Source organism: Pezoporus flaviventris, unplaced genomic scaffold (genome assembly GCF_033815535.1).
Source record: "Pezoporus flaviventris isolate CSIRO_AGI_PZ_B2104156 unplaced genomic scaffold, CSIRO_AGI_Pfla_v1 ptg000079l, whole genome shotgun sequence".
NCBI classification, from domain to species: Eukaryota; Metazoa; Chordata; class Aves; order Psittaciformes; family Psittacidae; genus Pezoporus; species Pezoporus flaviventris.
In genome coordinates this window covers 6,941,148-6,964,873 of record NW_026892627.1, presented here as the reverse complement: position 1 = coordinate 6,964,873, position 23,726 = coordinate 6,941,148, and the positions used below count along the sequence as shown (strand labels likewise).

The 23,726-nt window shown below is 40.5% G+C and overlaps 1 protein-coding gene across 20 annotated transcripts in view; it reads left to right on the top strand.

The window, feature by feature from the left end:
* Nucleotides 1-23,726, top strand: part of KMT2C (lysine methyltransferase 2C) — a 194,437-nt gene that overhangs the window by 165,164 nt on the left and 5,547 nt on the right. For 14 of the 20 annotated variants that reach the window (XM_061474341.1, XM_061474354.1, XM_061474359.1 and 11 more), the window contains 17 exons: nt 448-2,270; nt 3,564-3,675; nt 4,583-4,661; nt 4,795-4,858; nt 6,677-6,909; nt 9,910-11,610; nt 13,168-13,380; nt 13,815-13,979; nt 15,285-15,426; nt 16,147-16,294; nt 17,139-17,317; nt 17,437-17,591; nt 17,770-18,019; nt 18,612-18,751; nt 19,723-19,827; nt 21,491-22,613; nt 23,571-23,707. In XM_061474341.1, the coding sequence (XP_061330325.1) occupies nt 448-2,270; nt 3,564-3,675; nt 4,583-4,661; nt 4,795-4,858; nt 6,677-6,909; nt 9,910-11,610; nt 13,168-13,380; nt 13,815-13,979; nt 15,285-15,426; nt 16,147-16,294; nt 17,139-17,317; nt 17,437-17,591; nt 17,770-18,019; nt 18,612-18,751; nt 19,723-19,827; nt 21,491-22,613; nt 23,571-23,707 (6,769 nt within the window). The remainder of the gene's footprint in view (nt 1-447; nt 2,271-3,563; nt 3,676-4,582; nt 4,662-4,794; nt 4,859-6,676; nt 6,910-9,909; nt 11,611-13,167; nt 13,381-13,814; nt 13,980-15,284; nt 15,427-16,146; nt 16,295-17,138; nt 17,318-17,436; nt 17,592-17,769; nt 18,020-18,611; nt 18,752-19,722; nt 19,828-21,490; nt 22,614-23,570; nt 23,708-23,726) is intronic. The other 6 variants (XM_061474362.1, XM_061474343.1, XM_061474345.1 and 3 more) reach the window with 5 other exon arrangements.

The window sequence follows — 23,726 nt, the reverse complement described above, 5'->3', positions numbered from 1 at the left end:
AAATGTAGTATTCTTGTTTTCGTTTATAATGAATATGTAATGCTGTGCTGGAAAATGAATACAGGTATCAGCATACATTGTCATCTCAGGAGTAATTATTTTCAATATTTTGGATTTGTTTCAATAATTTCTAAATCCACACAACATTATTTTTTACACTGAGTTGCATTAACATGTAGTTTATTTACTAATGTAGTTCTGTCAGTTTTCTATCCATTATTATTATTGGAACTGAAAACAGGTTGTTTATTAAACATAATTAAAGCAATTACTTTATTGTAGTTATAAAGCTCATTTAAATGTAAGCATAATTAGTCAAAATATTTATTTAAATATCTTAATGAATGCATTATGTAAAGCATTTTGGTGAGTAGTTACTTAGTCAGATATGCCAGATTAGGCAGTCCTGAGAAAAAATGATTATTTATCTTTCATACCTTACTCTAGATATGGGTTTCCAGGAGGTGGCCATGGACCACCATCAGGTCAAGAACGTTTCCTTGGTCCTCAGCAGCCAATGCAACGCCCTGGAGTTCCACCACAGCTGAGAAGATCTCTGTCTATTGATATGCCTCGGCCGGTGAACAGTCCACAAATAAATAATACATCTGGGATCTCTCAACATTTTCCTCCCCAAGGAATTCCAGTTCAGCAGCACAATATATTGGGTCAGGCATTTATCGAGTTACGACACAGAGCTCCTGATGGGAGGCCAAGGCTGCCTTTTAATCCTTCTGCTCCAAATGTCATGGATGCAGCAGCACAACATCAACGACATGCAGGGTTTATACCCAGACAGGAATTTCCAGGTCCCAGACAGGCAGAACCTCTGAGACATAATTCTCAAGGTATACCTAACCAGTTGCAGATACCTACAAGTTTGGAGCATATGTCACAATCACAGCAGGATCAAATCAATCCTGACAACTCACCTGCACTTGTAATACGTTCTGTAAGTCATCCACCAGTTGCTGATGCATTCCCAGGTCCATCTTTGACTACAGCTGCACCAGGTGATGAATCTGCAAATTTACAGATACCCAACCAGCCAAGTGATGGACTAGAAGAAAAGCTTGATCCTGATGATCCTGCTGTAAAAGATTTGGATGTAAAAGACCTTGATGGGGTTGAAGTCAAGGATTTAGATGATGAAGATCTGGAAAATTTGAATCTAGACACAGAGGATGGGAAAGGAGATGAACTGGACACTTTAGACAATTTGGAAACCAATGATCCTCACCTTGATGATCTTCTGAGGTCTGGGGAATTTGATATAATTGCATACACAGACCCAGACCTTGATGTGGGGGATAAGAAAGGAATGTTTAACGAAGAACTAGATCTTAGTGTCCCCATTGATGACAAACTAGATATCCAGGGCAAGACAGAAGAACCGAAACAGAAAGAACAAGGTGATAAAACTGTTTCCCCTCCTGAGACCCAGTCTCCACAGAAAAAATCTGCTGCAGAAAATGAAATTAAAACAGAAGTACTTTCCCCAAACACTCAGGAGGAAAAGAAGAATGAAAATGAAAAAAGTGAGGGAAATGCTGAAGCCACAAGTACTCAACAGCCTGCTGAAGTGGAGTTAAAGGATGGAGAAAAGGCTCCTGCACAGCCTGCTAACCCAGAATTCCCTGATAAAACTACTGCTGTTTCTAGTCAAGAAACAACTGTGCCTAGTCCAGATGCTCAGGGATCTGCACTTCCAGCTGTTCAAGGAGCAGTAAGTTCCTGCAGTATTTCTGGGTCCACACCAGTCCTCTCAAGTTTGCTATCTAATGAGAGCTCAGACAATGCTGAAGCAAGGACTCTAGGGTCTCCATCTCAATCTTTGCCGACACCACAAATGAATCGTGCATCAGGTATTCCCCAAACACTAATGACACCTGGTGGACAGATCTTGGAAAACACTTTAAATTCAAATTTGACCATGGTTCCGCGAATGAACCATAATTTTTCTCAAGGGTCACCAAATCCAGGATTTATTCAGGGTCAGTCATCTAATCATAACTTTGGGACAGGACCGGCATCTAATCAGAGTGTGGCTATAACAAACCGTCCTGGTCCTAGTGGCATAACTGGGCCCCAACAGATAATGCTCCCTCAACCATTAGCTCAGCAACAAAATCGAGAGCGGCCACTGCTGCTAGAAGAACAGCCACTTCTTCTGCAGGACCTTTTGGATCAGGAAAGACAGGAGCAGCAGCAGCAGCGACAGATGCAAGCCATGATTCGCCAGCGTTCAGAGCCGTTTTTCCCCAATATTGGTATGTGGGTGATCTGTTTGTCTGAGATCTTGTTATTTTTTTAAAAATGCAGCAATAAATAGTTAACTAATCAGGTAGCACTAAAAGAAGGGGTAGATATGTGGAGCTTGAAGGTGATGCAACAAACAACTACCTACCTAGCAGGTACAATGGGAGTGTGGAAATCGAGCATGTGGTTGGAATTCTGAACTCTGTGGCAAGAATCCTGTTGATATTACCAGGATCAGGGTGACTCTGCATTACTGTCAAATTTTCTGACACTGCCTGTCATATATTCTCTTTAGGTTTTCATATGCTATATGGAGTAAATACACCCTTTGTAAACGAATGATCAAGTGTAGTGGTTCATATGTTGATACTTGATCTATCAGTTTTCTCTTTCTGGTTGTTCTCCTCCTCTTTGCAGTGGATAACGTGTCTGAAGGAAAGAGATCATTGAAAGCTGTGTTACTGACTCACAGTCTAGGCAAGCCCCAGAAACATCACAAATAATTCTTCATGTACTAAAACCATTTAAGTCATTGCCTGTTTAATATAACTTAGCAGCTTGAGCATTCAGATCAAGACCGTCACTATCGTTTAATAGTTTTTAATGAAACATGAAATTTTGAGCAAGATGTTAGCAGTAACTATACTGGCCATCAAGACTGTTGGTTCAAAAGACAAATTTAACCTACCCCCTAATTCACACTTCCATATCTGCAGTTATGTGGCCATCCCAGGTGGCTAAGATGACCTTCACAGTTCCCTCCCAACCTGAGCCATTCTGTGTTCCCATTTATACTGATCTCTCTGAGGCATCCAATGGGAGAGACAGCAAAAAAGCGTGCTTACGGTCTTTTCAGATGCTGTGTGTACCTTTTTGCCTGTAGTGCTAGGGTACTTACAGAGGCACTAAACCCTTTTCTTAGTAGATTAGTGGTGGTCTGTCAAGTTTCGCCAACAGAAACAACTCTTTTTCCTGATTCTTAAACCTATAAATAGAATTTATTAATCTGTTGGGTCACAGGCCATATTTCATCTACAGCCCTTCTTAGATTAACCTGCTTTTCTTTGTATGCTTTGGCTGAAAAGAAGGACAGCTGCTGCTGGAGTAGCTTTCCTTAGAGGATATATGAAGCTACATACTAACCATGAATTTCAAAGTGGAGAGGACAAGTAATGTGGAATAGTAATGCAGTTATGTTGTTTTACTGATGACTTATTCATGAACTAGATCTAAACAAGTCAGTTCTAGTTAATGACTTGTAATGTTCAGCTATGTAATTCACTTTTACTGTTTTTCTTTTATAGACTTTGATGCAATTACTGATCCCATAATGAAAGCAAAAATGGTAGCTCTTAAGGGGATCAATAAAGTCATGGCGCAGAGTAACATGGGCATGCCACCGATGGTTATGAACAGGTAGGCAACACGTGATACCATTCTTCAGGGCTACAAAATATAAAAGGAAATGATAGAGCTAGGGGAAACTGTGTGCAGGAAGTGAAAACATTTTGAAGTGGGAAACATTTTTTGTCATATAGTTCATAGTCATTGCTAATAAAAAATTATCTCCTAAGAATAAAACAAGTCTGGCAGTAGAAACTGTAAAAAGTATTAAAATGCCTCAGACAGGTTCAAGGACAAGAGGAGCTGTGAACTGTGCAGACTTCACCGTGGTTGCCTTTACCTTAGGTGGGGGTCTATGAGGCAGAAAGATCTGCACCTTTTCTTTTATGTGGCCCTTAAAACAGTATACTTTCTTCTTTTTAACCGTTTCATATGGTACTATGTGGCTTAACAGAAGTGTACATTTACCCAACTCTAATTTACTGTTGGCCAGGTTGGATGGGGCTTGAGCAACCTGGTCTGGTGGAAGGTGTCCCTGCACATGGCAGGGGATTGGGAACTGGATGATCTTTAAGGTCCTTTCCAACTCCAACCACTCTATGATTCTATGGCTGTGCTGGTGACCATGATATCTAGACCATTGTCTTTTTTTTTTTTTTTTTTTGTAGTACCGTAATATATTAAAATACAAATAGAGAGTTTGTGTGTGTGTATGTGTGCATCTTCACTCATTCAGCACAGTGCATCGTATTTACCTGAAAAGTGTAAAATGCTATAGTTTCAACAAAGGGCAGAGTATTTTAGTATCAAATGAGAATTAATATTGTCCAGATGTTGAAAAAGTTTGGTACGGAAGTTCAAGCAAATACCTCTAAAATATTTGGATGCTTTGTGTAAGTTCAGTGTAATAGAAGAGGTATCTTCCCTAACCCTCCAGTTTTAAAAGTTGTAATTTCATATTCTGCTTATCTATCTATAGGTTTCCCTTCATGGGTCAACCAGTTCCAGGGGCTCAGACCACTGAAGGCCAAAATCATATGCAGCAGGCAGTTACACAGGTAATACAACTTGATATGGCTTGATACGGAGTTTAAACACAAGTATTTAATAATAATATAAACAACTAGTTTTTTTTTTTTAATTGAATCATGATTTAATATCCTTGTCTGTATGTTTTCCTGAAATTTCTAGGATGGAAGTTTGACACCTCAGATGTCTAGACCTAATCCTCCCAATTTTGGTCCTGGTTTTGTCAGTAAGTACAGATTTTGTAACCGACTGTATGTTGATGTTGGATTCTAGAGCGGTCCTGGGCTGTGTTGTAATATTCTGAGCTCAGTGAGAACTACAGTCTATATTGCTGGGGTTTTTTTTTGTATTTCAGAAGCAAAAAGTTTTGTGCAGCATCATTGTCATTTTAACAAATACCAATAAAAGCTTTCCAGGTATTAATTAAGCAAGACTAGTTGGGAACCACAACTTTTGAAAGCAGAAATATACAGCGCTAGTATTTTGTGTTCTTGTTTCTGATTGCCCTAGGTCAGTCATAAATCCTAGTCTCTATGATGAGAAAGATTTATTAGCAGAATTTAAACTGAGTATGTGTTGGGAGAGGAAGACCATGCGTGAAAAAGTGTTTCAAATAAACACCTTTACCTTTTCTAGAAACTGGAGTAGCAGCACTGAGTATACAATAAGGAACTTTAGCATTATCATCTATATTAATCTCTTACCCAACTCTAATTGACTGCTGGCCAGGTTGGACGGACCTTTGAGCAACCTGGTCTAGTGGAAGGTATCTCTGCCCATGGCAGGGGGTTGAACTGGATGAGCTTTGAGATTTGACATGGCACTCAGCAGTGGTCTCATTCTGGTTGGGGTGTTGGTTCTGAGTACTTGAGAAAATCTGTACTAGTTACTCTTACCTGGAACTTGTTAATATTTCAGTGCTTTCGTTTGCACTTTCATGTTGCTCCCCTCTGCAGTTACTCTCTGTCCTTCCCACTCAGTTGTCCCTTCAGGTTGTGTGATTAGTTATGCAGAATTTATCATCAAAAGAATGGGCACTCCTCAAGACTGAATTGATTTAGTTGAACCATTAGAGTTGATGGTTGTCACTGCCACACAGATGTCAAAGTAGAAAGTGGTAGGGTCTGGAGCACAAGGAGGACATGGTTATATTGAAATCCTACCGTCATGTAGGTATCTTTCTTAAACAGACTTGCTTTACAAGGAAGGTCGTGTGGTATTTCTGGCTGTCTGGCTCATTGCCACGATGAGATCAGGAGACAAACGATATCACCACCAAACCTTCACTCTTGCCTTCTGCACTTAGTGCAGATCAAGTGTTATCAGACATGATTGTTTTGCCTTGAGAAAAACATCTGAGAGCGATAGACTGCTCATAGAAGATGAGCATTTCTCATTTTAAAAAGAGTAATGTCTCATTTGCAGTCTAAATGAGAGTACATTGTTTGTGGGTAGGAAAGGGCACTGGTGATGAAGGCCCTGGCATGAAGTTGTTTTTACAGACAGTGTCTTTCTTTCATTTCACAAATGCTTGATGAATGTTTATGATTTTTTTTTTCTTAGAAGTAGTAATAAAAATAGGTTTTATATGTACAAAAATCTTCTGCAGACAGGAGGATTAATGAGGCTATTTCCTGTAAATTTGTGTCCTTACTCCCTGATCTCTTTCCCTTTACCTGAGTACTTCTGGAGGTCTTCCATGTCCCGTGTTCCGTGGGGGTGTTTGGTACTACCAGGCTCTGTAGCTGCTTTCAAAGCTATGTTTGCTCACTGGCTAGCAAGTACACATCTACTGGGTAGACAGCAGGCTGGTGTCTCTTGAAATTAAGGGACTATGTTAAAATTACTCTCTCTCAAAAATGCAGGTATTTGGTTCTCTGTCCCCTTTACTCATGTCACTCCAAGAACTTAGTATCTCGTGAGATAGCAAACCCTTTGTCAAATCTGCCTGAACTTAACCAATGGTTTCTTAAAATAAGGGGGGAAACTTCATCCCTAAAATGGAGAATGAGATTATGTCATACTTAATTTCCCTTCTGTCTAGATGATTCACAAAGAAAGCAATATGAGGAATGGCTGCAAGAAACACAACAACTCCTTCAAATGCAACAGAAGTACCTTGAGGAGCAAATTGGAGCACACAGAAAATCAAAAAAGGCACTCTCAGCAAAACAGCGTACAGCCAAGAAAGCTGGCCGTGAGTTCCCAGAAGAAGATGCAGAACAGCTTAAACATGTTACTGAGCAGCAAAGTATGGTCCAGAAACAGCTAGAACAGGTAAGCATCTGAAATCCAAACTGATCACCTTAATATTCAGCTATCATACTGGTAGGACTCTTTCCTTTAATCCAGTGGAACTTATTTAAAGGGAACCACTCCCTATCATGTTTCATGTGTGTAACAGCATTACTCTGGATTGTGGTGTGACACTGGAATTGTAGGAGAATATGCTGTGGCAAGCATCATGACAAAAAGCTGTCTCCATACTTTGGGAAGAGGGGACATTGCTTGGCAAAATGATTTGCAACACCGTTCCTGGCACAATTAAAAGCATAAACGAAAGATTCAAAGAAAATCCTTAGCATGTGGGGCTTGGTTTCAGGCTTGAATGAACCTCATAACTCAGGTCTTTCTCAGGTCTCCTTACATAATCAAAACCTTTTGGGTATACTCCAGTTAAATGTTACTGTTTGAAAATCTCTTTTCATAGTATCTTTAGTGTTAGTCTAGTTTTATGATCTGTCTAGTTCCTAGATGCTGATCATCGGTGTGTGTTATCTGTTATTGTATCATGGAATGATACAGGTCAAAGGGTTATCTGCGGTTCATCTAGTCTCCTGATCAAAGCAGAACTAGATTCATGGTTAAATCAGGTTGCTCAGCCAGCACCGTATCAGTCAAGTCTCCAAGGGTAGAGATTTCCCAGCCTCTCTGGACCCCTGTTCCAATGTGTAACCACTTCCACTGGGGGTTTGTTTTCCTTCCTTTGTATTCAGTTAGAATTTCACTTGCTATATCTTGTAATTGTGATTATAGTAAGTGTCACTGAAGCTAAACGTATGATAGCTTTGATAAATGTATGCTTTGGCCAACTGTACTGAATGCTGTGTTCCTCAATACATTATTTATAAATTATCTGGCATGATTGTCAGAATCAGATAGACCTCCTGAACATGAAAATACTTTAGAATTATTAATATGAGGGAAAAATTGGCAGCAAGCTGCTTGTCATTCCTTACTAGGAATGAAGTCCTAAGCGATATCTGACTCCTGTTCTTTCTCCTGTGTTGCTTCAAGACAAAGGGTGTAGAATATTACTTGGCTCATCTTCTCACTGTGTGGAAGAACGATGGAGCAGATAAATCATGTCTACATCATTTCTTCCTTTTTTTTTTCCCCTTCCACAATAAATCACAAGTAGAAAAAATGAAAAAAAAAAGGAATAAATCACTTTAACCAGTGTTTTTCATATATATGTCAGTCTGCTCTTACAACAGAGCTGAAGTAACAGCTGCTAATCATGACATTGCTGGCAGATTCATTTAGTGCCCCATGATTGAAGTTCTTTTATTTTTCAGTTTTAAATTGAAGTTTCATATACTGCTACTAAATACCCTCCACTCCCCTTCAGCCACTGATTTAGACCAGTCATCCACGTTGTAAACAGCACTTTGTTGCATACCTAGTAGGAGCTTGAAGTTTTATTGAAGTATATTTTTAGGGGCCTCCTATTTGAAGTAATTCACCACTCTTTCAGATCAGATCAGGTGATTTTTCTGTAATCAAGCTTCTGTAAGTTTTTGAAAAGGGCAAAGTCTCCATATTTATATCTAGAGAGCTGTCAAATCCCTGTGAACTGGACACAGGCGCAGAGAAACTGGAGTTGATGTTGTGCAGCATAAGCTTATGTCTGACAGGGTTACTCGCCCAGGCACAGAGCTGTGCAGGCGCTACCATATTGCCTCTGGGGCCAGGGTAGCTTAACTGTTTGGTGTGGCACTGTGCCTGTGCTAATACTCTCTGCCTTGTTCTCCCCTGGACTGTTAAAATACCAAGTTGATATGCACAAATCGGCTCAGGTCCAGCTGGGTGTAGTCAGTGCTGGTCCTTTGAGATCCCAGATAATTCCAAGTACAGTCATATAGCTGATCTGCCACTGCATACCCCAGAAGGTTGTAGTGGTTTGGATGCCTCATTCCATAGGCATACAGAGCCAGCACAGGTTTAGTGCTCTGTATCCATGGAGAAGTCCTGGAGCACTGGACAGATCTGTCCAGTTAGTGGCTTTATGCAGTGGCACTGTTTATGTGGTGGAGTCAGTGCCAGGCCAGAGCTTATAAATTATCTGGGACCTGAGATTACTGTGTGTATAGTACACAGTACTTTTTGGCTGCATATGTCCTCCATTCTGGAGTGTGTCCTGTGATACCTCTGTTATCCTGAGCTTTCTGGCTTGTCCCTTGCCCCATATGAAGGAGAGTGCTATCAAACATTTGTAATTCTGTTACGGACTTTTTCTACCAGTACAAACAGCAAATGGAAGTTGTGGAAGTCATAATCTAATGAATAGAAGCAAAAGAGACATTTCCCATAATGCATGTATCAGTGGATTACAAGTCCTTTTGTTTGTTTAGAGGGCAGTGTAGTCAAGTATCTGCTGTGTTTCTGAAATGCTCTTTCTTGTGTGGTTGACACTGTTATATACCTCCCTTGGCTTCTCCTGCCTGCTTTAAAAATCAGCCACAAGGTTTAATGTTTAATATCCAAGTTGAGTTTATTCTTATCTTAATATTGAAAATTTTCGTCTGCTGTGTGATGTTTGAGGATCTGTGAATAAATGGGAATCTACCTCACAGTTTTTTTGCAAACCTTTCCTTTTCAATGACGTCTTTTAAAATCTTTTGCTGACCTGTGAAGATCATGCATCTCACTGTTTCCTTCCTCATGTCTGTTCCCAACTCTCACCCTGTGCATGGATAAGATCTATAGGACAAGGATTACTTTTGATTTTATTTTTGTATATTCTCTTGCCCAGTGTAGTCTTGGTTTGTAATTAGAACTTGGAGGCACTGTTGTTTTCTCTAAACTTTTGGGATGGATGGTATTTGTAATGAAACAATGGCTATTTAGCCTTAAAAAAGGGAGAGAAAATTAGACTGTGTTGAAATGCTATTTTTGCCTGAGGTTCATTGCTGAAATTATAATGGTGAGTTACATGTTTAATGCTACTTACAGTCAATACATGTCAGAGATGAATTATGGCTTTTTAATTTTCAGATTCGAAAGCAGCAGAAAGAGCACGCAGAACTGATTGAGGAATATCGAATCAAGCAGCAGCAGCAGCAGCAGCAGCAGTGTGGAATGGCACCCCATGCTATAATGCCAGGCGTCCAAGCTCAGCCACCAATGGTTCCAGGAGGAACATCACCAGCAATGAATCAGCAGAACTTTCCCATGGTGGCACAACAGCTCCAGCATCAGCAACATACCGTGGTAATCCCTGGGCAGTCCACCCCAAACAGAATGCCGAACTTATCTGGATGGCAGTCTGCAAATGCCCCTACAAGTCACATGCCCATGAATCCAGCAAGGATGCAGCCTCCAATGACACCATTGCCTGTTACTCCTGGTACACCAGCTCCTGTGCCTGGTCCAAATGCAACTGCACAGTCAGGGCCACCACCGAGGGTGGAATTTGAGGACAATAACCCTTTTAGTGAAAGCTTTCAGGAGCGGGAAAGGAAGGAGCGTTTACGGGAGCAACAGGAGCGGCAGCGCATTCAGCTTATGCAGGAGGTAGATCGACAGAGGGCTTTACAGCAGCGCATGGAACTAGAACAGCACAGTATGATAGGGTCTGAATTAAATAACAAAACATCCTTATCTCAGATACCTTTCTTTAATTCTGATCTACCTTGTGATTTCATACAAACTCCACGACCTCTTCAGCAATCTCCACAGCATCAACAGCAGCAAATGGGGCAAATTCTGCAGCAAGGTTCCGTGACCTCGCCTCCTGCCACAAATTTCATGCAAAGCAGTGAGCGAAGGCCAGTGGGATCTACAGCCTTTGGGCCTGACACATCTGCTGTTCCAGGTGGAGCCCCTAATTTCCATAATGTAAAACAAACTCACGGGAATCTCCCTGGGGCTGCCTTTACTCAGAACCAAGTCAGGCCTCCATTTGCTTCTGCTGTACCTTCATCTGCAGTACTCAGTAGTGGTGCCCCATGTGGTTCGGACACTAGCGTGCCTCAGGCAGCAAACTTCTCTGGATCAAGCCAGTCTCTCATACAGCTATATTCTGACATAATCCCTGAAGAGAAAGGAAAGAAGAAAAGGACACGGAAAAAGAAAAAGGATGATGATACTGAGTCAATAAAAGCTCCGTCAACTCCACATTCAGATATAACTGCACCATCAACTCCAACCATTTCTGATTCTACCTCCACTCCCACAGTGAACACCCCCAATGAACTTTCCCGTCACCAAGATGAACAAGAGTCAATGGAGTTAACAGGCCCATCAACATCGAATGCAGGAGAGAGTCAGGCCTCTCCAGAGCTGGAATGTAAGCTCCCCAGCAGCAGTCTGCCACAGAAACAGCCGAGTGTAAATACAGAGACTGAAAAGGCTAAAACAGATACACCTACCAGCATGCAAGAGGTTAAATTAGAAAAGGCAGAAACTGATCAGTGCTCGAGTCAAGCTGAGCCTAAACCTGAAAATCCAAGCAGTATTAAGGTGGAAGAAGATAAGGTCACATCACAGCCTGCCTCTTCAGCTCAGAGTCCAGCACAAGCAGCCAACATTCCAGCAGCAAAAGGGGAGTCAGGAAACGAGTTGCTGAAGCACCTGCTTAAAAATAAGAAGTCCTCATCTCTTCTAAATCAGAAGTCGGAGAGCAGTGGACGAACAGAAGAGGAGGCTTCTGGGGATAAGAAGCTAACTGAGAAGCCAAATCCAGCTGAAGGAACGGTGAGCCTGTTACCAGTTTTGTTATACAGTGGTCATCAACAGTCAAAGGCTAGTTTGTGCTTTTACCGCAGGCATTTGTGAAGAGGTGGGGAGATAACCTACCTGCACAAAAGTGGAATAAATGGCTTTCAGGAATTTTTTGCCTCCCTTCCTGCCTTTTCTCCATGAGTAAATCATCTGTGTTGCAAAAAGAACAAATTTTAACATGACTTTGTAGATCAATGTATCAGAAAGTATTAAAATGAAAAAACCACCAATTTTTCTATAGATAATCCTCTTGAACAATGCCACTTCTTCATAGTTACCAAGATTATGGAAAGACTTTACAATATTACTCTATTACCTACTAGGATGTTTCTGAGCAGTATATGGATGTCTGTTATGTTGTGTGCTTCTGTGACTCCACCTTAGCCATGTACAGGGTGACCTGTGCACCTTTGCAGAGGCACAGGGCTGGGCTTCACACCCCTTCATCTGCACTATTTGGAGTGAATGAACCAATTCCAAGCTCTGGTTTTCCCTGTGAAAATCATATGCTGTCTCTAATTTTAGTAGAGACCATGCTTTTGGTTATTTTATCAAAAGTGTGAAATTGTTAAATCTCCTAAAAATGCTGGATTTCTGTGTTAGAGAATATTTTTAATTGATTTTTCGTTAATGGAGAAGAGCATTAATTTTTTATATTAATAACATTATATGATTTAATAATTTATAAAGTTCTTAAAAATAGGCCTAAAGAAAATTCTTTTCTGTGGAGGTAGGACGCATTCAGACTTGTTGGTTGTTTTATTGTAATCTTCAGTCTCTGCTCAGTTTTGTTTTGTGACTGCCTAATCTCTGAATACATCCTTGAAAATGAATTAATACTGATAAAATCAGAGGTAACTTGGGTAGTGTTAAAGATCCATGGTTAAAACATACGTGACAGGAATACTACTGAGAGTATTTGTGGTAGAGGTTGTGTAGAGCTGTTTAAAATAATAATTAATACAAGAAATTGGACTTCCTTTTAGCTTGCCACTGTCTGTTGCATTACCACATCCCATTCTGATTGCTTCTACACAACTATCCTCGTACGTGAAGAATGGCTTTGCAAATTCATACTGAAATTATTTAAGAAATGGTACAATCCAGAAGCATTTCATAATACTGGTTTTGTTTCTAACCTCAAAATGCATTTGTAGTTTATTAACTTACATGCTTTTTTCCTGTAACCAGTCTGCCTTTCGTTATGCCATTGTGAAAATCTCTAGGGTTGCATGCACATGTAACTTCATTTTAGGGGTGTTCAAAAGAAAATGTTTCTTGTCTGTGAGGTTTTGATGGTGTTTTCAGATGTCAGTGGTGTTAATGATAAGTCATAATTCTGTGTGTAGGGACAGTGCAGCAGTTAGAGTTGCCAGTGAGACAGCAAAGTAAACAAACCGTAAAATACAGTTTGGTATCAATGAGATTTATTACACTGTGTGTGTTCTTCTAGACTGTTGTACAGTAAATTTGAACCAAATGTATATTAAAATGTCAAAAATTCTGCTTCACTTTCTTTCTTTATACCAGCAAACTGCAGGAAACCAGATGCAAAGTGCATTTGGGTGTAGTAACAGCCAGCTTCAGAGAACAGATGTAGGACCTGAAACCAAGAAACAGAGAAATAAGCGAACTCAGAGGACAGGAGAGAAGGCAGCTCCTCGGTCCAAGAAAAGAAAAAAAGAGGAAGAAGAAAAGCAAGCTATTTACCCCAACACTGATACATTCATCCAGTTAAAACAGGTAGGCATGCAGATGCTGGGTCACGCAAAAGAGGACACTCAAAGAATGGGCTCATGATGTGAAGTTGATCATTAGGTTTAATTTTGAGTACAGGGTGGAGAAATGGAAGAATTCAATGAAACTAGGAAATACAAAATTTTGGGTTTATTTCAATTTGGAAGATCTACTGACACAGCAGACATTTGGTAGTCTCAAAGCCAGGGGGATCCTGTCAGCTCTGGCAACCTCTGTGGCTGAACTGGCAGGAGCTGGAGCTGTGGCTCTAATTGGCCACCTTCCTTAACAGGGAGGCCTGTGTTTGACACAGTTTTCTGATAGTGGGTAAATTCCAATTACTGTTAAAGTTAGAAACCACTCTACTAATGTTTGGATATGTGCAGTGCTGCTCTGTAGTAGTTAGCATTGATTTCTAACTTCTTTTTCTTTTAATGTAGCAGCTTTCTCTTCTGCCTTTGGTGGAACCAATAATTGGAGTGAGCTTTGCCCACTTTCTTCCTTATGGCAGTGGCCAGCTAAATGGTGGAAATCGACTTGTTGGAAGCTTTGGTAGTGCTACTCTTGATGGGGCCTCAGATTACTACTCCCAGCTCATTTACAAGGTATGGTTTTAATCTGGATTTCCATTGTGTGCTCTCTGTAGGAGAAGAAGTTCCATGTCATTTTTATTAGTACTAGTCAATTGGAGTTCCTGCCTTTTATGCGACCAGAATAAAATGATTTTCTGTTGCTAGACTAGTTAGATGGTGCTGTGATGAAACAGTCACCATTGTTTTACTCCCTGAAAATGGAAATCAGTTCTGGAAACTGTGTTGCAAACTAATTAAAAACTACAAGTATTTCTGTTACAAATGGATGCTGAATAGTGAAAATTTTAATTACAGTTTTATGGAGCAGAAAAGGCTGAATTCTCAGTACTTTGCAAAGTCATTGAAAGCATTAAAGCTTTTCTTAATGTGAATTAAATGGGAAATAGGCTTCTCTCATTTGTCCACTAAGCCCTAACTAAGAACCTGAGAACTGTGAACAAAGTAGACTGTTTGTTGATGAGCTAAAAATCCACTGCATTTAAAACTCAGCCTCTAAGATCAGAGGGGCAGTACTGGGAGAGCAGCAAGATAGTGAACAGACAGAGTCAAATTTGCTGCTTGCCTACCCTAATATGAAAACTTAAGTAACTTACTAAAATCCAGTGGTGTGTTTACTCCAGCATTACATGGCATGTAAGCTCAGAATGTGACACAGTGGAAATAGTCGCTGTGGTCAAAGTAGGCTTTGTAGGCATGACTGTAGCAAGAACCCATAGTGGAGTTCTCATTTAATTTTTGTTCAAAATATGGCAGTTAAACCCACAGCGAGAGATAGCCTGGAGTGTGAGCTTGCAGAGTACCTGCTTCTCCATGGTAGCTGCTTCAGTGAAAGCTCATCATGTGCATCATGTGAGGTAGCTTCCCTTTTAGTGAAAATGGGGTAAACTGACTTGCTTATGGTGATGGAGAGTCACTGCAGAATAGCTCTTCCAATCTTAAATTCAAATCTTTGTTTAAACTGCAGGAATGTGTTGGGGCTTCCAAACCATTCCTAAAAATGTTCTTTGTGCTTTTCTGTAAATATTTTAGCTATATCTTTTTTCAATAATGTATACTCCTTGCGTAAGCTATTTCTCTGATAATATCATTGATATTATCAGTGAAAATATTGATATTATCAATGAAAAGCAAAGCATTATGTCTTTTATAGTAGATACTTTAATGTATTTGGTCACCTACTTGAGGATTAACTATCGCTGCTTATCAGTTCTGCCTCTGGGTGTAAAAACCCAGGTGAGTGGGTTATCTAGTAGTAGAACAAGGCAAGTTTTCACCTGGTGTTCCACGGCTGATATACAGTCCTTTCATCTCATGCAGCAGAACAATCTGAGCAATCCCCCGACACCCCCAGCCTCTCTCCCTCCCACACCACCTCCCGTGGCATGCCAGAAGTTGGTAAACGGCTTCGCAACCACTGAGGAACTTGCTGGCAAGGCTGGTATGTTAGGAGGTCATGATGGTAAGGCTAATACATATTGTTTCCATAATAAATGAGTCGAGTTTGTAGCCAATTGCAAAATAGGTAACTGGGATGCTTGTCAGTTGCTGTAGTCTTCTTTTATAAAACCATTATGCCTAAACTTTACAAGGTTACAGTTGTTACCATCCAGTTTTATTTTACACCAGTGTAATGTCAGATGATAGCCTTTTCCCTCTTGCCTTTTGAAAACATATTGAGCGCTAGAAGCACTCTTGGGAAATGAAAAAGAAAACTTCAAAATAATTTTTTATGTCCAGTACAAATGACTAACAGGTTAGCTGAGTGAGCTCAAAAGCAGGTTACCCCAAATGTATTGTCAGCAGTCTTTGTAGTCAGTGCATATTCTCTGATGCTTGTAATTTGGTCAATTAAAAGTGCTTTCTAGTAAATGAAACCTTACGCTGCCTCTTCATAGGGACTGTTTTCCTTTGTTATTAAAAAGTTGTTGATTGTTTTCTGAATTAAACCAAGCATCCTCTCACAGTGGCAGGAGGCACACTCTTTTTGCTCAAAATTTTCAGTTTTTGTAAATATGTAGATTGATCATGAACAGTTAAAAGTTTTTGAACTACAAATGTATGAAAGTGATGTTGCCATCTGCTGTAATAACTTGGTTGTATCAGGCCACCGACACACAGAAGGTATGTCAATGAAAGAGCTGTACAGATGTCTCATTGTGTTGCGCACTTCTGTTTTTAGTTACCAAAGCTCTGGGACCAAAGCAGTTCCAGTTGCCTTTCAGACCACAAGATGATTTATTAGCAAGAGCAATGGCTCAGGGCCCTAAAACTGTGGATGTTCCTGCTTCACTTCCAACACCACCTCACAACAATCAGGAGGAGTTAAGGTAGGTTTTCCTTGACATCTTCAAAAGCATATTTGAAGGAGATTCTGTGATCTTTTAGTAGGAGATGAGACTGAGACTGTGTAAAGAAACAAAATCCATTGTGCACAGGCAGTTCAGAGAACATTTATGGAACAATTTTTCCTGGTTAACTCTTAGCATTCCGCATGTGGAAAGAAGCATACTAAAACAGGTGACCTCTGCCATTGCTAAACTCTAGATTCTGTTGTTGAGAATTCATTACATTGCTGTCTTGAAAGTGGAAGAAAACTACAAATTGGTATTTTTCCTGGAGCAGCATGGTACTGTTGAACGATGATAGTACATGACTGCTGTACCAGGCAGCAGGACTGTGCAAGAGACAGCCTGAAAACTCCCCAGTTCTACTCAGTTTCTGTTACCATGTGAGAAATGCTTGCTAGAACATGAGTCTACCTACAAAGATCTTTCCTTTTGCTTTCCTTTCACTTGACTAATGAAAGTTGGGTATCTTTGGAGTGTGTGCATGGATAAGGGGAGGTGGATCAGTGAATATGTCTAAACCAGAAAGTTTAAATGTTAAATACTAATATTTTACACAGATAAATGGAGCCATGGAGAACAGACAGTCCTGTGATGGAACCTGAGCTTTTTTAGTGCCTCTGTTTTCCTTTGTGTATCTTTCCCAAGAAACCACTGTGTGCAGTGGAGTCTGATATTCCCAAAAGCAATGGCCTTCCACATAATTGCATTTTATGACTAGTAGCAAGAAACAAGTTAATTGCAGCTCCCTGTCATGATTTATGTTTTGGCTTACCAAAGGTTTTTTGTCCATTTCCAAAACAGCTTTTTTTGGGTTTTGTTCCAGGGTTCAAGATCACTGTGAGGACAGGGATACTCCTGACAGTTTTGTTCCTTCTTCCTCTCCTGAAAGTGTGGTGGGAATGGAAATTAGTAGGTATCCAGACTTGTCGGTTGTAAAGGAGGAGAACCCAGAACCTGTACCATCTCCCATCATTCCCATCCTGCCTAGCAGTACTGGAAAAGGTGAGAGTGCAGCAGAGCAAACAGTTAAAACTAGGTTTGTTTGGGTTTTTCGGTTAGATTTTTTTGTTTGCATTCACATGTGTGTAGGATTAACCTGGTGTATTTTGTTTTCTTTTCAGGTTCAGAAGCCAAAAGGAACTATATAAAATCAGAACCTGGTTCCGGAGCATTACCTGGTTCTGGCTTTTTTGCATCTCAACTTGGTCCATCCCAGAATGGTCCTAAATCTGGCCTTATATCTGTAGCAATTACTTTGCATCCCACAGCTGCTGAGGTAAAAGAAATAAGCTTTAATTACATACATAAAGTACCAACAGTAGTTAAGATATTTTATATATGTAGTGAGCCTGAAGGGGTTACAGCATAGTACAATAAAGCAGCTGTTGCAGTCACCCAATAATTTATATTGCTATCTGATGAAAACAAAGGTGTGTTTTTAATACTGTTTTTAGAACATCAGCAGCGTTGTAGCAGCATTTTCCAACCTGCTCCACGTCAGAATTCCCAACAGTTATGAAGTTAGTAACGCTCCAGATGTCCCATCCTCCATGGCAACTGCCAGCAGTCACAGAGTGAACCCATCCATGGAGTACAGGCAAAGCTTACTACAGGGTCCTCAGGCAGGAGCCATGGGACCTGCCAGGATTGTAGGGTCTTACGGACTGAAGCAACCTAATGTGCCCTTTCCTGCAAACAGCAATGGTGAGTGGGCATCAATTCTTTCACGGTTTTGATACCAACATTTTAACTGAGTCAGTATTGAATGCATTTCAGCCACATAAATTCATGCTCTAGCATTGAATAATTGATTTTTATTCTGAATAATACTTTTCTGTTCTTACATGATCATGATCAGTACATGTGAACCTGCTCCTGTGTTAACCATAACTCTATAGGTCTGATCCATCTCTGATTTCCATTGTTTTCTACATCATTGTCGTTGAGGTATTTATTCCAGTAGTTCCCAACATTATTAGTTGGGGTTTTCGTCCAGTCTGATTTTAAATCCATCACTCAGAAAGATTGTTCCTATGCTAGAAAACTTGATGTAGTTGTTAAAGCATGTATTTCTATGTTGGTTTAGTTACTCATTTCTTACACAAGAAAGTATTTTTGCCTTCTTGTTCACGCACTTGGTTTTGGTCTAATTTAAATAATTTCCCTGTCAGGATGTAGTTTAAAGTTTGCCCTGTCCAGGAGGATGTTGCTCCTCTAGACCACTGAAGCATACTGTGACTTCTCATAAATTAGGTTTAATCTGATACAGCTTCTAACAGACTTACCTGTTTTGTAGGTATAGCTGGCTATAAGGATCACAGTCAGAATATTGCAGAAGGCTCGGCACTGAGACCTCGATGGTGCTCTCATTGCAAAGTTGTGGTTCTTGGCAGTGGTGTGCGGAAGTCCTTCAAAGACCTGCCCTTCCTTAAACAGGTACTGCAGGGGAAGTAGTTTCTTGCACGTAATGGTGAATGAGCAAACAAAGGCAACAAAGACTACTGCTTGTCATGCCGACTGATACCACTTCCAGGTTTCTTTGTAGTCTCCCTTCTATGTGTGCCCTAATTCAGGATGGACATTCAAGTATGTTTGTAGTACAGATAAGAAATGGCACCAAAGTTGTTATTTACATAAAAAGAATTTCAGTAAATTTCATAAAATAGGTCCCATGGCAATTATGTTATAATAATCATGGCAATTTCCTAAATTCTGCTACTAACCTTATTCCATGGCCACTTCAGGGAACTTAATTCAGAAGAGCTTATTTGTCAGGCAGTGCCATATCGCTGTGTTAGGAAGTATTCAAACAGCAAGAATACTTGTACCCTTTGTGAGCAGGAATCAGGTTTCAGTCTCAGTTTCTTGTATTCATATTGGGAACTGTCATTCATTCAGGAACAACCATTACTGTTTCAATGAGGTTGAGATAATTATGCAACTAAGGTATATAGTCAGAATTTATGCACAAAAGTAATGGGTTCATGTAGTCAGAGAATCACTGAATTCACAGTAATGTTTTGCAGATGGATCAGTAGATAAAACAGTGTGATCTGTCTTTGATTAGGCTGAAACGACATGTTCTTTCACCATCTAAAGACGAAAGAAATGGATTTTATTTTGCAAGTGTGCCTATGGAACAGATGGGTACACGGTATAGAATGCTTTATTTTGCTGTTTAAACTTCTGTTAATGGCAAGAAATGCTGAAGAACAAGGTTGTAGGTGGTGGTAACGCTAGATCTGTCAAATAATCAAGTGTTTATATCACAGTATCGCTCATTATTTCACAAATGTTCTACAGATAAAGAGTTTCTAGCCAGATTGAAAGACTTGTTTCATTCCACTTAATATGTGAAGAATGGTATTAAAATGCACTTCTGAGAATCTTCTGTGTTTGATTCCCAGGATTCACAAGAAGGCCCTGATAAAATGAAGGACATTGTATTCTGTAGCAACAACTGCTTTGTTCTTTATTCAGCAGCTGTGCAAGCAAAAAATTCGGAGAATAAAGTGAGTATCAGATGCTTTCTAGTGAGCAGAAATTACTGCAGCTAGTTTTTGAAGAACAGAGGGGGCAAGGGGGAAGTTTGCACTTCATTCTTCAGGTTTATAAGTTAATTGCTCTATGCTTAGACACTGAGATTCTGAACAAGCAACATGAAGTAAAATTTATATTTGCATAACTTCCATTGTGACAGAGATGCAGGGCAGAACAGGAGCCACCTTGTGCTGTCCTTACTCTCTTTGAAGATGCAGTCTCAAAAAAGTAGACATTTAAGTTCTCTGGGCATTATGCAAAACCATAGATACATCTTTAAGGGCTGTAATTCTGCAGTTTGGTTTGGCTTTTACGGTAAATAGAAACATAACTGTGCAAATAACAACTGAACTACAGGTTTGCAAAAAATACTTTTATTTGTTAAGTGTAACTGGAAAAATGCAATCCTGTTCATCACTTTATTTGGGCATAGCTGTCATTTTAAATCATTAAGTACCAAAATAGTAGTAAAGAACCTACTGACTGACAGCGAAGAGGAAAAAGAGGTTTGGATTACTGGACACAGACATTTTAAGACATTTGTTCAACTGAAAGTGGAGTTACGCCATGGATTTTTCTCAGATTGGCTGGAACAGTATGCTGTAGTTCACTACCTACAGACCCTGCAAGGTTCAAATGTACCTTTTTCTCCCCCCCCCCCCGAACCAGTGGACAGAACAGGCCTTGTGCTTCAGACATTACCTAGCTAATGCTTTCTCATAGTCCTGTATTTGCTGTAGAATTTGCTGCCTCGCTTCACATGCATCCTGCTTTTTTTAGAAGAAATTAAAAATAACCCATACCTGGAGGAGAAGATAAATGTGTGTTACATCTGCATCCTTGTAGTGTCCCATGTAGCTCATCTCCTCTAGTATTTAAGCAGGGTAAATGCTGTACAAGTATTTCTGTAGAAGTGCATCAGCACATACGTCAGTAAGCTAATTAAATGCCATCTTCAGGCTCTTGATCCTCTCATTTACTCTTTCAGGATTAATCATACAAACCACATTAGGAACTTCTAAATGTAAACTTTCTTTGTTCTTGTTTCCCCTCCTTTTATGTTTTGGTTTGGTTTTTAACAAATCTCTGCAGGTGTAATTCCTGCTTTCTGTGAGTGAATAGTAAAGTCCTCAAGGTAAAGCTTGTCTAGAGCCCTGCAGGAATTTCCTCCTTACTTGTTACCAGGAAAAATATGTGGCATTAATTCCAAATCTTCCCCTTCTACCAAATAACAGGATTCTTACTCCTTAAATGAATTCTGTGACCCATATTTTAAAGTTACTTTGTGTTGTCACAAAACTGTCTAAGAACACCTAAGAACTAACTCTGTCAGTTAGCTCCTTTAGGGCAACTGAGTAGATTTTCATTCATAACCTGAATGAAGGATTATTTGTTCTTCCCCATATTTATTGAGGGGCACCACATTCTAGGCAGACTGGGAGAACTCTTGCGCTCCATATCCTGGCACAAGCTGTGATAATGCAGGTCAGGGTGATTTCCATCCTTCCTTGTTGCTGCACTGGGATCTTAGGTACTCTTAGTAGACTCTTCCATACTGACCTGACAGTGTTTTCAGGCTACGTCTAATGGCTCACGCTTTAAGATTTTTATCTTAAGAGTTTTCTGTTGATTCAGCAGGAATCAGTTCCCTCTTTGCCACAGTCACCGATGAAAGAGAGGCCACCTAAAGCATTCCATCAGTACAGCAACAACATCTCCGCTTTGGATGTCCACTGTCTGCCTCAGCTGCAGGAAAAAGCTTCTCCACCATCATCACCTCCCATCATGTTCCCCCCTGCGTTTGAAGCAGCCAAGGTAGAGGCAAAACCAGATGAGCTTAAGGTAACAGTGAAACTAAAACCTAGGTTAAAAGCAATACATAGCAGTCTTGATGACTGTCGGCCTCCCAGTAAGAAGTGGAAAGGCATGAAATGGAAAAAGTGGAGCATTCAGATTGTGATTCCTAAAGGATCATTCAAACCTCCTTGTGAAGAAGAAATAGATGAATTTCTCAAAAAACTGGGCACAACCCTTAAACCAGATCCCGTGCCTAAAGACTACAGGAAATGTTGCTTCTGTCACGAGGAAGGTGATGGGTTAACTGATGGACCAGCAAGGCTTCTTAACCTGGACTTAGACCTTTGGGTCCATTTGAACTGTGCTCTTTGGTCTACAGAAGTCTACGAGACACAAGCTGGTGCCTTAATAAATGTAGAACTCGCACTGCGAAGAGGCCTGCAAATGAAATGCATGTTTTGTCACAAAATGGGTGCCACCAGCGGTTGTCACAGGTTAAGGTGCACCAATATTTATCACTTTACCTGTGCCATTAAAGCACAATGCATGTTTTTTAAAGACAAGACCATGCTTTGCCCCATGCACAAACCAAAGGGAACTCATGAGCAAGAACTTAGTTACTTTGCAGTCTTCAGGAGGGTCTATGTTCAGCGAGATGAAGTGCGGCAGATCGCCAGCATCGTTCAGCGAGGAGAGCGTGACCACACTTTCCGTGTGGGAAGCCTCATTTTCCATGCCGTCGGTCAGCTGCTGCCGCAGCAGATGCAGGCCTTCCACTCCTCCAAAGCACTCTTCCCCGTGGGTTACGAGGCCAGCCGGTTGTACTGGAGCATGAGATACGCCAACAGACGCTGTCGCTATCTCTGCTCGATTGAGGAGAAGGACGGGCTCCCATTATTTGTCATCAAGGTTGTGGAGCAAGGCCATGAGGATATGGTCCTTACTGACACAACACCAAAAGGTAAATATTGTGAGCTAAGATCACCACTTTTGTGAGTTTGCTGTTTGTGTCGTTACTCCTGACGCTTGTGGTATGATAAATGTTACAAATTCATGTTGCAGGCACAATGTAATGCATAAAGTGAGTTTCCAGGGCCCATTTTGAATACTGTGCTCTGAAGACTCGGGATACCTCTGAAGAAACTGTATAAGCTGAAAATACAGACTTGTTACAAGTTCACAGAGGAGACCAAAGACCAAGTACTTGAAAGTGAATTAGTATTAAAATAGGAGGAGTGTCAGCATCAGTTTCCTTTCATGGAAAGTGACTTTGTTTAAATACAAACTCAATTAGTTAGGAAGCAGGAAGACAATAGTTCACTTGACCACGCTGTTCTCAGGGCAGGTAATGTTGTCTCTGGGCTGGGGGAGAAGACTGTGTTAGATCATAAACGTATGATGAGGTGGAGAAACACAGCACATGGCCTGTAGTGCTCTGGTCATACTTAACCCCTTCATGCTGTACATGCCAATATACTCAGCTTCCCTCTGTCCGGTCACACTGCTGCTGGGGGAATTGCCCACCCACAGCTGTGAGCTGACAAAGATCAGCCAATGGAAATACAATATATAGTTTATTTTCAGGAAATTTATGTTGTGCAGGTTTCCTCAGGAGAATCTGTCTGTGTCATTCTTGTCAGAGGACTGAAAGTTTCCATGCTGCAAATACTAAAAGCTTCATTCCTGAGACTCAAGTGTGCAGTAGGAGTGTGGTGCTTGTTTGGGATTTGTTCAGGGAAAAAAAATCAACTCACCAGATGATTGTCTCTTTCAAACACCAGCCTGTGTGTGTATACAACCAGCAACAAATTGCTTTTCCAGTGTGGGTTTCTGGGTCCCGATATCCTCAGGCATTCAATTTAAAACCAGTACCATTACTTTATTGATCACTGTAACTCTTTCCCGTATGGTTGTGTAGGTGTGTGGGATAAAATCCTGGAGCCCGTTGCTTCTGTTAGAAAAGAATCTGAAATGCTCCAGCTGTTTCCTGGCTATTTGAAGGGTGAAGACCTCTTTGGTTTGACAGTCTCTGCAGTGGCCAGGATTGCTGAATCGGTGAGTCTTCACCATCCCA